Source organism: Naegleria lovaniensis, assembly GCF_003324165.1.
Source record: "Naegleria lovaniensis strain ATCC 30569 chromosome Unknown tig012, whole genome shotgun sequence".
Lineage (NCBI taxonomy): Eukaryota > Heterolobosea > Eutetramitea > Acrasida > Naegleriidae > Naegleria > Naegleria lovaniensis.
Genome location: NW_025407834.1, coordinates 538,782 through 552,996, shown reverse-complemented (window position 1 = coordinate 552,996; position 14,215 = coordinate 538,782). Strand labels below are relative to the sequence as shown.

At 37.5% G+C, this 14,215-nt stretch overlaps 8 protein-coding genes across 8 annotated transcripts in view; 4 read left to right on the top strand and 4 right to left on the bottom strand.

Moving 5' to 3' along the window:
* Positions 1-850: 850 nt before the first annotated feature.
* C9374_001389 (uncharacterized protein) lies at positions 851-2,620 on the top strand (the record flags this gene model as incomplete). Its single annotated transcript, XM_044689813.1, has 1 exon — positions 851-2,620. The coding sequence occupies one exon, from the start codon at positions 851-853 to the stop codon at positions 2,618-2,620; it is 1,770 nt and encodes a 589-aa protein (XP_044551787.1).
* A 60-nt stretch (positions 2,621-2,680) lies between these two features.
* Positions 2,681-4,026, bottom strand: C9374_001388 (uncharacterized protein; the record flags this gene model as incomplete). Its single annotated transcript, XM_044689802.1, has 2 exons — positions 2,681-2,963; positions 3,053-4,026. The coding sequence occupies 2 exons, from the start codon at positions 4,024-4,026 to the stop codon at positions 2,681-2,683; spliced, it is 1,257 nt and encodes a 418-aa protein (XP_044551786.1).
* A 565-nt stretch (positions 4,027-4,591) lies between these two features.
* On the top strand, positions 4,592-5,086 carry C9374_001387 (uncharacterized protein; the record flags this gene model as incomplete). The annotated part of the gene is made up of 1 exon (XM_044689791.1): positions 4,592-5,086. One exon carries the CDS (start codon positions 4,592-4,594, stop codon positions 5,084-5,086), a length of 495 nt encoding a protein of 164 aa, XP_044551785.1.
* Positions 5,087-6,028: 942 nt separating this feature from the next.
* Positions 6,029-7,462, bottom strand: C9374_001386 (uncharacterized protein; the record flags this gene model as incomplete). The annotated part of the gene is made up of 1 exon (XM_044689780.1): positions 6,029-7,462. The coding sequence occupies one exon, from the start codon at positions 7,460-7,462 to the stop codon at positions 6,029-6,031; it is 1,434 nt and encodes a 477-aa protein (XP_044551784.1).
* A 759-nt stretch (positions 7,463-8,221) lies between these two features.
* C9374_001385 (uncharacterized protein) lies at positions 8,222-10,204 on the top strand (the record flags this gene model as incomplete). Its single annotated transcript, XM_044689769.1, has 1 exon — positions 8,222-10,204. The coding sequence occupies one exon, from the start codon at positions 8,222-8,224 to the stop codon at positions 10,202-10,204; it is 1,983 nt and encodes a 660-aa protein (XP_044551783.1).
* A 2-nt stretch (positions 10,205-10,206) lies between these two features.
* Positions 10,207-11,157, bottom strand: C9374_001384 (uncharacterized protein; the record flags this gene model as incomplete). The annotated part of the gene is made up of 1 exon (XM_044689758.1): positions 10,207-11,157. The coding sequence occupies one exon, from the start codon at positions 11,155-11,157 to the stop codon at positions 10,207-10,209; it is 951 nt and encodes a 316-aa protein (XP_044551782.1).
* Positions 11,158-11,189: 32 nt separating this feature from the next.
* C9374_001383 (uncharacterized protein) lies at positions 11,190-12,480 on the bottom strand (the record flags this gene model as incomplete). The annotated part of the gene is made up of 3 exons (XM_044689747.1): positions 11,190-11,832; positions 11,895-12,031; positions 12,082-12,480. The coding sequence occupies 3 exons, from the start codon at positions 12,478-12,480 to the stop codon at positions 11,190-11,192; spliced, it is 1,179 nt and encodes a 392-aa protein (XP_044551781.1).
* Positions 12,481-12,748: 268 nt separating this feature from the next.
* The window catches only part of C9374_001382 (uncharacterized protein), a gene marked incomplete at both ends in the record, with an annotated part of 1,890 nt that continues 423 nt past the window's right edge, over positions 12,749-14,215 (top strand). Inside the window, 3 exons of the mRNA XM_044689736.1 lie at positions 12,749-13,643; positions 13,695-13,766; positions 13,823-14,206. Of these exons, the coding sequence (XP_044551780.1) occupies positions 12,749-13,643; positions 13,695-13,766; positions 13,823-14,206 (1,351 nt within the window). The remainder of the gene's footprint in view (positions 13,644-13,694; positions 13,767-13,822; positions 14,207-14,215) is intronic.

Genomic DNA, 14,215 nt, shown 5'->3' with positions numbered 1-14,215 from the left:
ACAACCGTAATTCAACAACCGTAGCGATTCATGTTTTTATTTCTTTGCTTCGGTTTCTGTATTCATGTTTTCCCCAAATTAGAACTTGTACAGTATTCAAAGTTGTTGTGTCTGTATTTACTCTTCTTTTAGTAGCCGTAGTAATAGTATTCTTAATGTGAGACCTAACGCTAGAAAGATACATCTTTCCTTACTCACCTCCTCTCACTTGCCAACCCAAGTCACATCTATCTCTATTTGAGCTGCACTTCAACAGAGGACAGTTTATCCCTTATCAAGCATGACTGTTCATGGGCCATGTCCAAAAAAATAAAATTCAAATAGCGCTAGCAAACACCAAATGCCAACTTGTGTTGCTTTCTGAGGACAACGTTATTCGTGAATTGCATCTCCCTCCTTTCGCTCTCTGTAATTGTTTTAAAAGCGTAGAGGTTTCTTTTTGTTCGAAAATATTCAGAGTATTTTCCCGAAACGAGCACATACAATAGCGCACACGAGAGAGAAAGGCTTTCTTGTAGCAAAGCTTTTTGAAGGACCATCATAACTGTTGAGTAACAACAACAACAATTTAAAAAAACACAAACATCAGCATCAACCCACGTAGTCTCGCTAGCGAGTCATTACAATAACAACAAGAAGAACAGCAGAAACACCCTTCTTCGGGATACTGCTCTCAACAATTTCTACAACAAGGGGAATAGCTCTCTATTACGAGTGTTATCCAATTTATTTGTATAACAACAACGATATACAGTTTTATTTGAAGAAGGTCTCTTCAGGTAGTTCCTAACTCTAACACACAATTATGGCTCTTTCAAATTTGTTGATTTCATGCTGCCTAATAGTCATGATGAGCATGGTAGTCATGAGCTCAGAACATGCTCCAAGTCTCAATGTAAGAGGTACACAAGCACAAGCCTCTACTAGCTCTGTATCACAATCCACTCTCAAACAACTCTTTCCACAATATTGGTCGCCATTGAACCCATCCGTTCAACCACGTGTTGATGATATGAAAGGATTTGAATTTGTGTTGACTGAAAGAACTGGTCAACGAAAGAGTTATCATGGTGTGTTGCAAGTCCATGCAAGCACTGCTCCACAATGGGTTCAAGCAGATATCTTTGATGGTCAACTCTCATATCATTTGAACATCATGACAACTGGTTCCACTTTTAAGGTCGTCCAACATAACAACAAGTTTTGTTTCACGTTGAACTTTATTCCAAGAAACAATTCCTTGATTGCCAAAGTTGCTCAATTTGGTTCTACTTTGCTCGCTGGTCAACAAACCACCTATCGATTCGCTGCAACTTCGACCAAGTACGATTTATTAATTAACCAAAACTGTAACAATTCTTCCATGAAGATGGATGCTTTCATCATGGGCGATGATGGTTTTGTGTCATGTGGTTCTCCAGTTCCTTCGTCCTCTGTAGCTGTGAATGCACAATTCTTTATCACCAGAAATACATTCATTCGAGTGACGAAACATATTTCAGGAAAACGTAGACAATTAGCAAAGAGATGTTTGTCATTGGATAAATTCGATCGACAACTTGCTGCTACTTTGGGAGATCGATACTTTGCAGAATTGTTGCACGACACTGTTGACAATGGTCAAAGCATCTCTGCTGCTTACCCAAGACCAACTTTCTGGTTTGAATCAAGCATAGAAGCATGTTCTCTTCCTTACATGGCAGACTCAACCAAATGTAACTATTACAACACTCCAGTTGGAACCAAAGTTTGTATTTTCATTCATGGTGCAGGTGGTGTGAAAGATCAAGCTCCAAAATACAATTCATTCAAAGATTATTGGGGTGACATTGAACAATGGACACCTCAATGCTCAAAGAGAGTCTTTGCAGTGAGAAACACTCGAGATGTTGGTTGGGATGATCGAAATTTGCAACAATATTATTGTGACTTGGCTCGCAAGGAAAGTGGATACAATGTCACTGTGAATGGCGTTCCACAATTGAAAAATGTCATCTTATTCACTCACTCACAAGGAGGTTTGGTCATGTCAGCTGCTCTTAGAAACAAACTCTGTGCAATTGACGGCTACTCCTCAAGTTGGTACTCCATTTCAACTCCTTTCCAAGGATCTGGAGTGGTTGCCAAGTTGGTCAAGTATTGTTCTGCTTACTCAAAGGGACCATTCAATCCATTGAATAAGGATTACGTGTTTGGTTATTTAGCAGCCAAGTACGGTTATTGTAATCAAAAGACTGGTCTTCCCTATCCAGGATACATGTCTTTAGCTCCAAACTTTGTTGCAAAGGACGGTACTACTACAGCTACTCTCTACACAGCTCAATTATCCTATACTTTGAAACCAGAAGGAAGAATGTGTGGCACTAGTCCAATCGGTATCATTTCCAAGTATTCCTTTATTTTAACTCTCTTGTCTGAATCAACCAACATTGCCAATCCAAACGACGGTATGCTTGAAGGATCTAGCTGCACCAGCCAATCGACCACAGCCTATACTGCTCTGTTTTCTTCCAAATTCTATCTTGCCAATTTGAACCATGCAGACACTTCATGTAGAAACGGCAATGGTTGGTTCTCTCGCTCTAAACAACCATGCTTGTATTTCAAGGGTAAAATGTAATAAAAACGAATTCAATTCCATTTAATTTGAATACATGTTTTATTGTAAAGTAGTGAGCATTTATTCTTTCGACTTTTGTTTAAGGAGCTTTTTGCCCGAATCCTTTTGAAAATGGCTTATCGCCAAACTTCTGGGAGGGCTTGAAGGGCTTTTGGTGTGAGTGAGTCTTGCTTGCAAATTATTCAAATATTCTCCATAGCTCAGTAGTTTCTGCTCGTGATACTGAAGCATGTTCTTACTTTCAACAACCGTTGTGTCGTCTTTCATTAAAACACTGTATTGAGGAATGGCTCCTTTAAGCTCTTCATAGTACTTTGTTGCGTTTGAATACTCTTCAGGAGTACTTTGGTGCAAGAGGTGTTTTACATTTAACCTTAGTTTTTCTAGCTCGTTTTCACACTTGGATTGTCTTTCCTTAAGTCGTGCCATTACCATTCCACTTTGTGTTTGAAAATACGATTGTCTTTCTGTTTCTTTCTTAAGAGTTTGTTGCACATCCTCTCCTTAGCAGAGTATACCTTTTCATACTCTTCGTCGTCACTGTTATATTGAGCCAAACGATCGTGTTCCTTGTTCAGAGATGACATAAATTGTTGGAAAGATTCTGGCATATCTTTTTGAAAGTTTTGGAAGAGTGAAAACTTCTTATTTCGGGCAACCATACTCAGTAGCATTCGTTCATCCTTTTTATCCATTAAACTTTCAACGACATTCATCACTTCGTCAAAGCATTCAAACTGTTCAATAGCCAGCTGTATCACCAATTCCAAAGACGGCGTTAAATTCTCCAACCTTTTTCTATAAATTAAAAGGTCTAGCTCCATTTCCTTCTCTCGAGTAGTAATTCCACATCCTTTATCAATGTTGAGAACTCTTTTGTCAAATGTCTCTCCTGTGTTAAGGTTGTGCCTGTACAATTGTATATCCAACTCTCTTGATAGAACCTGTTTTTCAGTTTGTAGTTTTTCAACTTCTATTTTCAGCATATCTATTTCATTTTTCATAATTTCATTTTCCTCCTTCATATCTTTAAATGTAAGAGTGGAGTTTGTATTTTTTTCTTTCAAAGTCTCAATTTCTAACAGAGCTGTCGTTTCTTTTTGCTTCAGTGTCTTATTGGACTCCTTCAAAATACGATTCTCTTGTGACATGCTTTCTAGCTGCTTACGAAGATTTGAAATTATCTCTTCCTGCTGTTGAATTGTTCCCAAAGCATTCGTCTTGAGCTCTTTCTCTTGATCTCGATCCAGCTCCACTTTTTTAATTTGATCGCGCAATCTACTCAGCTCCGAGTTGAAATGAGTTGTGATCTTTTCCTTAGTTTGAAGCAATTTAGACAATACAGAATCAAATATCGTAGATCCACAAGAAATATTGTAATTGTACTTTTTCTTCCATCGTCCCATTGAACATTTGGAATCATCTGTTCGAGGGGAGGTAAATACTCATTCATCGGTCTCGAACAAGAAGAAGGTGATTGTGCTTTTTTCATCATTCCATCCTCCGATGATTCCTCCCGACTCGTTCTCTCCTGTTGTTGAATGGAGGCGTCCACTTTTTCCTTCAAGGCTTGAGGCTGCTGAATGAGCAGAGGACTTTCACCTACAAGCTCTCCCTGTGCGATCATTCGTTATTTTTTTTCCTTAATTACTAAGGTTACAACACTCATGTTCGAATCCCAACAAACGAACGGAGTGATATTCTTTCAGAATCATTCTCATGTCTTCAAAGATGCCCAATCGACTGGGATAATACATGTATTTTATCCAATTGTGGAATTCTTCCAAATGATGCTTGGACCTTGTTCTTCTTTCACATTCAAACATGATTGGAAAAGAAAATTAATAATTACAATCGCATGCTGAGAAGAACTCCACTTGTCTTCAATTCCTTGCCTTTTTCAAGGGCTCGTCAAAATCAATTTCTTGTCTTTACTCAACTCAAATTCAACATGATTATCATGTTAACCTGATGAATGTATATGCTAATATGGACCACGCAGAACCAACCTCTCACACACCAACCACCGTTCCACGTGCAAGCACATCAGATCCCCTCTTACAATCGAAAATGGAGAAGGAAAAGGTATTAGAACAAAAAACAGATATGATTGCAGATGCTGTAAAAGCCAATGCAACTCCAATGAATGAAGAATTGAGAAAGGCACATGAATTCACTCCGGAGAGTCTATTCAATCGAGAATTGTCCAAAGATATTGATGAATCCATGACCGAAAAATTGAATCAAACCAGAATTATTGCCAACATGGACAAAGGACAGGATCTAACCAAAGAAGCAGGGGAATGGGCCAAAGAGCAAGCAAAACTAGAGAGAAAGTTTGGAGTTTCCAACACGAATCCAGACAATTTAAAAGGAGAGGAGTATGAACAGTCGATTCCAGGAAAGATACGAAGAGGTTTCAAAGCGGCTAGAAGGTGGGCTAAAACGTTTTTGACAGGTTCATAATTATTGTTGGCCATGAATAAATGATGTCCATCATCGAACTGTAAAGTTGAAGATCGCATGTTATGAACTTGATGTTCCTATCCTCTCTACAGTATTTCCTTAATGATTCTTAATGACAAGTACGACCAAAATTTGATCTATTCTAAGAATTTCTGTTGATATATCTTCTTCAATCACTGAACAACACTCTAATTCCAATAAATTCCTTTCTATTCATAACCCTCCAATGGTTATTAATAATTGAATGGACCAAAACAATGACGAAGTCTGTTCTTTCAACTCGAGATACTCACTCTCGCTCAAAGCCCTCAATACAACGCTCGCTCCCTCTCAGTTCCTGCGCCAAGATTCACCCAGCAACCCAAACGTTGAAGTTCCAACCTGATGAATATTTTTGGCCTGACATTCACAAACCGTTATTGTTTACTGCACCATATTTATAAAGAAGCGAAAATGAGCGAGAAATTACACATCAAAAAAAACATCAAAGGACAAGAGCCTCGCAGTTTTTTTGAAAGCAACTCTCCAGCACAACAGTCGTTCCATCCGAACACAATCTCAACTCACAACTACTCTCGAGGAAACACAGAGTAATGGTTTATATCCAAGTTGCTTTGGCTAAAGACATCTTCCACTTGCAAAGTAATGGTAAAACATTATATTATCACCCACACCATTTAAATGGATCCACATTACTTGATGACCCAACCAAATCAGCTTCTGCCAGAAGTTGGAGCGAAATGTGGAACCATTTCTTCAATTTCAAGCAATAAGAAGTTGCTCGTCAATCTTTTACTTTACATTATCACTTTAATTTATGAATCATTGATCGATTTGATTCGTGATGATGAATTATTCAATGTTTGGGATGCAAAAACAACAACAAATAAACTCCTGACATTCAAAAGTGAAACTAGTCCGTTATTATTTCGTTGAACAATACTATTCAGTGCCACCTCCACCAGCACCCGAGCGAGCAATATTGAGAATGTTCTTGATACGAGCATTCAACTCTGCAATTTGATTCATGATGGATGTTTGTTGTTGAGAAGAACCTTGCTGTGAGACACTACTGGCAACACTACTACGCTCCATCGCCATCTTCATGAGACTGGCAGTGTAACGAATACGTTCTCGAGAAACATCGACGTCAATCTTGCTTGGGAAGCGAGGTATTTTCGTGCCGACACAAATACAGAAGGGTTGGTCATTGGCAATGGCGAGTAAGGACATGGGTGTCACACCACCTGGTAACGTCAATAGAACCGTTTCCATTCTCTTGAGAACCTCATTGTAGTAGGAAAGTTGTTGCGAAATGCTCGAGCTACTTCCAGCACTTCCTCCACCGCTTGTGGTGAGTAGAATCCGATTCAAACGATTCCAATCTAAATGAGGTACATATAAATAGTCAGTTCCCCATGGATCTTTGGGTACCTTATTCAATTCACCACCTTCTAACAAGTCTTCCAAAGCAAGGGGATACTTGCCATGTCTTGTATAGTATAGAACAAGTCCTTCTTGAAGTTTGGCTAAATCTAGGAGAGCATTGCTGACTCTACTTTCTTCATAAACTTGAGCAAGAACAGCTCCTGTAAGCCCAGAAAATGTCACAATAATGGAAATGGCAATCAAAATTTCAATCATACTGAGATGATGAACTGAAACCTGAGGAATGGAAATTTTCAAGTCATGATGATGATTCAATAGTCCAATGCCTTTCGTTTGCTTTAGCGCACCGGAAATGGATGACAAGTATGTACCCAATACATTTCGTAATATTGATGATGAAGGATCTTTCATATCTGAAAGTGCCATTCCTGTCACAGAAGCAAGAGGTAAATAAGGTAATAAATTCTTAAAGTAAGAGGTTGGATTTTGTGAGAGTTTTTGTTGTGCTACACGCCAGTACAATTTCAAAAATTGAGTCCATCGTTGTGGCTTGTCAATGGCCTGTTGTAATTTGGTATGTCTTGTAAGATCTTGCTTGTCGCTATGTTCATCTAAATGTTGTTGCTTTGATTGCTGAGTTAAAAAGGTTTGGATAATATAGGTTATAAGTCGTATTCTTTCCCTCCACAAATCGGAAATATGTTTGTTGTTGCAATGTTCATGAAAATTATTATTATATTCACTATTAAAATTATGCTTGATTGTACTATTTCTATTATGAGATTTGTATGGATTGTTAGCTTTTTCGGGAAATAAATGATTTGCAATTTTATAAATTCGTTGTGTTTGTTTTTCATGAGATGATTGCGTCGACCAACGTTCTTCTTGTATTAATTCATGATTATTATTATTACGATCCGGATGATGATGACGATATTTATTTAATCCCATCGGAGAGAATGCTTGATGATGAAATTGTTGTTGCATCCTTGTGGTCGGAATTTTTTTCTCATCCTCACTTTCATCAACGACGAATATTTATTTCCCGATGAAAAACCAAGTCGACTTGATCATCATAAGGGATTGATCAAAGTTATTCAAACTCTCAATTTCTTGTATTTAAGGGTCGAATGAACTCTTCAAAAAAACTTTATGTAAAAGATGATCACTCTTTCCTTCTTTTAACTCCTCTATCTCTCTTCTCAACAATGTTTCTACCCTTTCAAACTTCTTTTTAAACAGATCTGCACCTCTCATTGAAAACTGACGTTTCCTCGCCTCCCTAAACCCAAATCCGAACGATCAGGACGACAGCAACTCATCAAAAAAAAATAATTCGAACAATATTTTGACAAGTCATTGTTGTTGATTGCAACACATTGTTGAACGGTAAGTCACACCTTTCGATCCGATCTTGCCTCATAACACGATCATCATCAAAATTATTTGAATGCTCACAAATGATCACGCTGCATATGTGAACACATATCGATACGTCATGACACGCTTGGAATGATCATCCGATGATCATTCGAAATAGATTTAAAAAAAACACAATTCTGTATATTATATTTAACTCTATTCTTGTTGATCCACAAGAGTAACAACAACAACAACAAGAATCATCATTTCGAATCCAAATACTACTCTTTGACAAGTGTCATTATTCACATACATAGCATTGATCCAATTCGAATTATTCTTCTTTGAAAGCAACTGTTAATCCAATTCAATACATTGAGTCGTATGAAAAATGTCATCAATTTCAGCACAGGCATTCCTCGTTCCACTCGAACTTTCACCAGTTCCTCTCTCCAAGTCTATCAACATACATCGATTGCCTCCTCTTCACTCATTTACAATTATGGAGGAGAAGATTCGAATGGTTTCTGGACCAATCGATTGAGTGTGTTAAATCTTGCCACAGTAACTGGTACAAGTGCCATTAAAAAACAATACAGTGCCAAGCTTAAATCTTTAGAATGGGAGAAACCCAAATATAATTCATTTCCTCCCAAGAAAGATGGACATGTCATGATGTTGAGTAGTGGCACTCCAAAGAAAATATTTCTATTTGGAGGAAATGACAATCAGAATATTTCTGGAAATAACAATGCTCTCTATTCGATCGATTTGGAGAATTTAACATGGAAAATTGAAATGAAACATCAACAAGAAGAAAATTCTCGACCTCTGGGAAGATCTCATTCTGCATTTACACAAATTAAGAATTGTTTGTACATGTTCGGAGGAAAGATTACTGCATTGCAATCATCCAATTCTACTGATTCAACACAGACGGTCTCGGTCAAAACTTTGGATGATTTTTGGGTGTTTAATTGTGAGAATTTAACTTGGAAGAAACTTTCGAACAAGTTGTCAAATTCTTCAACTCTTCCAAAATTAACTGGAGCTACTTTGTGTGCCTCTTCGAAGGGTACTGACTTGTTCTTGTATGGAGGAGCCTGTGGTAAAGAATACAGTAATGAACTGTACAAGTATTCTGTTAAGAATGATTCATGGGAATGCATCACTTCCAAAATGAAAGGTGACATTCCCAAATTTGGTAGAGAACGTCATGCATGTTGTTTGATCTCAAAATCCAATGAAATGCTCATTAGTGGAGGTTGGATCTTTGGTGGTGTGAGTTCACAAATTCTCTCTCTTCATTTAGATACATTGATTTGGAAAAATGTGAATATTTCGATGGGATCAGGATCCAACAATGCCTTCGATTCCAAATTATTACAACGATATGGACATTCAATGGTTGCATTGGAAGGTCCAATTCAAAACAATTCAGAACAGTTTATGGTCATGATTGGAGGAAAGGATTTGACCATGAATAATCGTTCCGAAGTAATTTTGATTGCATTGAATTCCAAAGATTTGACATGGACCAGTGTTTCACAAAGTATTGGACAGAAACAAGCGTCTGAGAGTGCATTGAGTGAGGAATGGACACGTTACGAGAAGGTCAGTGGATTCTTGCCAGCCACTCCCATGTCCGATGATTACTTGTCGAGTATGTTGGGAGTACCTTCGAGTTCGACATCGACTGCATCCGTCACGAATACGACCTGTTTGAGTGGTGCTGGTGCTCAGACACCTCCTGCAGTGCCAAAACGTCCTTCCTTCTCAAAAGCAAGTACAAGTGGCAGCGAGACCAAACAAGAGAGTGAGGTTGTTTCATCCATATCCAACAATACTCCACCCTCCATTCCAAAACGTCCAGTGAGAAAGGAGGAAGACTCAAAGAAGACAACGATCACAATTGAACAGACACAAGAACCAAAGAAGACAGCAGTGGTCAGTGAGACGAAACCAGCAACAAGCTCATCTTTCAAGACTGCCAAAACTGCAACCACAGTTTCATCGGATGCTATTTCTGAGAAATTGCAAGAAGCTGAACAACGTCCAAAGCTTGAACTCGCAAAAAAGCAAACTAGAATGCAACAAAGAAAACCAAAAACTGTCAATGCAGATTTATCAAAATTGGATAAGGTTACCAAAGAAGCAACTCTTGACGTTCCAGATGATTCCAAATTCAAAAAGTTGGAAATTGAATCAAAGAAAATTGTCACTCCATCCACCAGTGAAGAACAGCCATCAGAAAGCAGTACAGAAAACAGCTCAACCCAAGATAAGAAACCAAAGTTTGGTGTTGGAATGGGAGGTGGTAACATGATGATGAACGAATTGGCATCCAAGCTCAATAAGAAAAAATAAATTTATAGGAGCGCTGATTGTACAAATATTAATTCTTCAATGAGATGACAATATTTTCGTAATTGAGGTTCGTCATCCCCTAGTACTTCTTTTCGTGGAATAATTTTAGCTTCTTCGTTTTGGATTTGATCATTGTTGTAGAGTTCTTGATATTTGGCGTAAAGTTTGTCGAACTTTTCTTTGCCGAATATTTGCTCATTCTGTTTAATAAGGCTGTTGACACGATCTTCCAAACGTCCGACCACAGGAATGTCATCGTAATCGGTCTCTTCATAATAATCTTCTTCTTCCTCTGTTTCGTCTTCTTCGCTGTCCCCTTCTGTTTCATATTCCACTTCTTCTTCGCTGGATTCAATTCCTTCATTGCTGTCATCGCTATCTCCAAACATTGTATCCTCTACTGCGCCAGCTTTATCTTCATTGGATGCTCCATTATTTTCATTGTTATTGCTCATAATTATGCTCTCCTTCTTTCGTTTGAGAGTTTCAATTTTCTTCATGGTCAAGTTAATCATTTCGGTATATTCCTTTTCAATTTCAGAGTCAATTTCAGCTTGTCGTTGAAGTATGGATTCCTTATCAAGTATTGATGGTATCTTGGGTGGCTCAATAGCATCTTTCTTTGGTGCCTTATCAAGTCCCACAATATTGTTTTGATTGTGGAAAAGGTTGAAATGTTGATTCTTTGCTGCAACTCTGCTTGCATGATACTCAACTCTGGCTTCCTTGAGTTTTTGTTTTTGTGCTTCTTCTTCCTTAACCTTCTTTTGTTGCCTTTCAAAAAGAATTCGTTCCTTTTCATTTGAAAATGTTGGAGGTTTTGATGAAGGTTCAAACTTGGAAGGAAGATTAAGCCCTTGAAATTTTTTGCTAAACTCTTGGAAAGAATGATCTTCTTCTTTCTTCGGTTCTCTATCTTTTCTCATACGTTCTAGGGCTTTCTCAATTCTCATTTGCTCTTTTTGAAGTTTCATAATTTCAGAATCTATTTTCTTTTCACGTAAAGCGACATCATTGTTGGATGATTGAGGTCTGGATGGTGGTTGTGGTTTTGGTTGGGGTTTGGAGGAATTTTTTCAGGAACGGGTGATTGATTTCGTGGCTGTGGTGGAACAATTGCTTTCTTGGCGACATTGTAGTTGGGGTTTGGAGGAACTATGGGTTGTAGCACAGACAAGTTTGGAACGGGAAGGGGGTCTTGGTTTAGAGCCTTATTATTTAAAATTCCAAGCTCAGTTAGTTGAATAAATAAATTGGACATTTCGCCGTCAAGAACAGTGTCTTCTACTTGGTCTTGGGCCAAAGTTAGTTCGCCTGTGGAGGTGACTGTGAGCATTTGTTGTCGAATATATTTTACAATAATAGGAGTGTTTAAAATTTCCTTAAGAGTTGGTCTTTTGCTAGGCCTAGTTTGAAGACAGCTGTTAATTAAATTCACAAGCTGACTGCTGTAATGATGCACATTCTTTACAGGAGCATAGTATCCTTTCTGAATATTCAAGAACAGTAGCTGAATGTTTTTTCCTTTGAAAGGGAGAGCTCCCTGATTGATCATCTCGTACAGTATCACTCCAAGAGCCCAAACATCTGATTTGTAACTGTATTTTGAACCATTACATTGCTCTGGACTGTGGATAGCCAAATCGTTGTGTTAAAAGAGCCGGTCAAAAAGATTAATTCTACTACTTACCTCATGTACAGAGGTGTACCGATCGTTGTTTGTGCCATTTGTTCGCATGTTCTCATTCCAGCGTCATCAAAGACTTTTGCAATACCAAAGTCACCCAATCTTGCATTTCCCTTCTCTGTTAGAAAAATATTTTGTGACTTTTTCGGAATTTAAATTATCAACAAAACATTACAGTGACACAACATACCTTCAGGTCTCTATGTAATATTTTTTGGGAGTGAATGAAAAGAAGGGCCAATGCCGACTGGACAAATAATTTCAAAATTGTTTTTTCTGGAATTCTTTGATACGTGTAATTTTTCTGAATGAATGAAGCTAAATCGCCTCCTTTGCAATAGCTCATCACAATACAAAGATTGCTTTCGTCATCTATGAAAGAATCAATGTATCGGACGATGAAAGGATGTTGCAGAGCTTGAAGAAGCTTGACTTCTTGTTTAGCGTTATTTTTTTCTCTCTGCGACACTCCTTTCAGAGCAATCTTCTTCATGACATACTTTTTATCAACGTTGGACACAGGATGCACAATGAAAACGGTTCCATAGCTTCCGCTTCCAAGCTTCTTTTCCATAACATATTTGTTCATTTCAATTTCGGAGGGGTTGAATAATTTGTTGATGATTATGATTTTGACTGAAGCAATGTATCGATAATTAAAAACTTATTCTTCGATACAACAATTTTTCTAAAGCTTCAAAATTGTATTGATGATGAAAAAGAAGGAGGTTGGGCTAATTTGTAGATTTTTTTGGCGGTTTGATTGTCGTCACGTTTTTAAATAGAATTTATTTAAAAAAAATTATAACAGCAGGAACGAGAGTTTTGTTTCACAACCGATTAATCGAATATCGGAAATGGAATACTTGGGAAATATTTACGGAAAAACAATATCGTATTATAACAATGGACTATATGGAGCTTCCTCATCACCAACAAATGTTTCTTCAACGGTTCCTCAAATTTTGTCGAAAGACGTTTTAGATTTATATTCGAAAGAAATGGCTGATATTGCCAAAGAATCATATCAGTTGGATTTTAGTAGAACTCCTCTGAATAAGAATGTTGTGCTTTGTTTAGGATCTCAATCATCAGGAAAGTCATCACTAATTAATTATTTATTTTCAAGCCTTTCAATCCGAGAAACCGGTGAAAATGCTATTGATACACAGTTTACAATCATTGAATGCGTGAGCGAGAAGGAGTTTGTGTCACTTGTGGGTAGCACTAGATATAACAAGCTGATGAATGAGCTAAATAGAAAAACGAAACATGATCCAAATTTTGATCTTTATGAATGGAAAACAAATCCAATGGAGAGGCAGCACACTGACGACAGAGAAGATCTTATCTATCATGAGCTGTCTCACACAGACAAAATGAACAGATACAAACAATTTTATGAATCTAACATGAAATCAGTTCTGATCAAGCATCATGAATTAGTGAAAGCATTTATTGTAAATGCACATTTCGTTGACGGAACTGAATTGGAACAGCTTGAGTCAGATATTAGGAAAAAAAGCAAATCGCGTGAAAAATCATCTGTTGAAGCCAAGCAGCAAAAAAAGAAAGAGCAAGAAATCCACGATTTTATAGACAACTTGTATTTTGAAGCGAAAAAGAATACTCAAAAAGATGAACCTGAAGATTGGCAAGTAGTTGATCCTAAAATGTTTTCCACAAACCAGAACGATGAAGATAACTGGCTTGTAGAGAATTTAATTTTTATTGATACTCCTGGATTCAACGGTAAGCACACTTATATTGATGGTTCATGCAACATGACATGGTTTTTGGTAGGATCTATGAATTGTGACATTGAAAAGTTCCGTGCTAATATTGAAGTACTGGAATTCTTTTACAAACAATCATGTAGGTAATCCCATCCCTCAACTAGATATAACGGCTCATCAATTTTACGTTGACAGCACTTGTTTTATTTTTATTAAGCCCTAACCATCTATTAAGTATTGGAAATTCTCTCTACATGCTACAACTCACTATTATCGACCATGAAACTCGAGAAAAACTGTACAAAATTGTATATAATCAACTTCAATTGACTAGCTCGACACCGCAAGACGAGCAACCAAATGTACAACAGTCATCATCAAGCGGAGGCGGTATAGTTTCCGCAGTCGGTAAAACCATTTTGGACACTTTATTAATGGGATGTTACTCTGCTTTAGAGTCAAATTTCAAAACTGCTCTGTCAAATATATATGGAGGAAGTTCAAAGTCTAAAGGTACTCAAGATTTCTATTTTGGCAGCTCCATTTATGAAAAATTATTTTTTGTGATTAACAAAATAGGTTAGTACC